This window comes from Poecilia reticulata, linkage group LG13 (assembly GCF_000633615.1).
Source record: "Poecilia reticulata strain Guanapo linkage group LG13, Guppy_female_1.0+MT, whole genome shotgun sequence".
NCBI classification, from domain to species: Eukaryota; Metazoa; Chordata; class Actinopteri; order Cyprinodontiformes; family Poeciliidae; genus Poecilia; species Poecilia reticulata.
In genome coordinates this window covers 12896404-12897495 of record NC_024343.1, presented here as the reverse complement: position 1 = coordinate 12897495, position 1092 = coordinate 12896404, and the positions used below count along the sequence as shown (strand labels likewise).

Here is a 1092-nt window from a genome sequence, read left to right as displayed (position 1 = left end):
TTTTTTTTCATAATGTCCATACCTTGTATTTGTCCACTTCTCCTTGGAGTTTAACAGACATGGCTGTTGGTTTTTCTTGTTTTCTCAGTCGGTCTTGCCATGTAAAGAGAAACTCCTCAAACACATATGTTTTACTCCTGTAAAACCCAGCAAACAAACACATGAGAAAATACATTCGGCATAATAAGCACATTAGGATCTTCTGGGTCTGTCTTAGCAGCCAAACCTGAATGTAATCCAATCTTCCTGGGCCTTTTCTGTGAAGCCTTGCTGCCACTCCTCATACAGACTCCACATCTGACTGTGCTCATCCATGTCTCTTTTTGTGTCTTCTGCCAGGGAGAAATCTGGAGGCTCCAGATTAAAATATGTGCAATCTTCACTGCAAAAAAGCAATGTAAAAATATATTGCTTACTCTTCTATTAAAATTCACTTTGTTCTAAACTGAGGTGGAAGTGAAGACCATGGTTAGAGCAGAACATGTAGAATATACTATACAAGAAGAAGTTCCCCCTGCCTAGTCTTCTGTTTACCCTTAATATAAGTTCATCAAATTGCACCAAACTTACAGCAGTTTATTGCGTACAACCTCCATATCCTGGAACTCCTGCTGTTTGTCTCTGATTGTCTGAAGGCAAGCCAGCAGGGCAGCATGATCACCAGTCTCAAGCATCTCGTCTTTAGGTTTTAGTTGGTCCCAGCGTGCTTTGAAGCGCTCCAAATCTGCCCTGTAGACACTGATACGACCAGCTGCATGATTTCGCATCACCTCTACCTGAGAATCAAGACAGCAAAAACAGCAGAAACATCACCTGTTAGGACAAAAAGTAGCTAAAAGAAATTACTCATGTCCTTGGAACTCCTGGAACTCCAATATGTTTTTACTTTAACAAATCATCATAAAGTACTGCTTTGTGAGGTTTGCAGCTGGAAAACATAAATAAGTCTGGATATGTGAATACTTCTCTGGATCCATATCTGCAACCCATTGCAGATACGGATGCACTGATATTAAAATTTGGGCTGATGTCAATACCCAATACTAATATAGTTGTTATAGCAGAAATTTGATGTTTACCAATATTTTATAT

At 39.5% G+C, this 1092-nt stretch overlaps 1 protein-coding gene across 1 annotated transcript in view; it reads right to left on the bottom strand.

The window, feature by feature from the left end:
* The window catches only part of dync2h1 (dynein cytoplasmic 2 heavy chain 1), a 106179-nt gene that overhangs the window by 91903 nt on the left and 13184 nt on the right, over positions 1–1092 (bottom strand). The window contains exons 24-26 of the mRNA XM_008425872.2: positions 571–776; positions 227–382; positions 23–137 (exon numbers count right to left, since the gene is read on the bottom strand). Coding sequence (XP_008424094.1) covers positions 23–137; positions 227–382; positions 571–776 — 477 coding nt within the window. The remainder of the gene's footprint in view (positions 1–22; positions 138–226; positions 383–570; positions 777–1092) is intronic.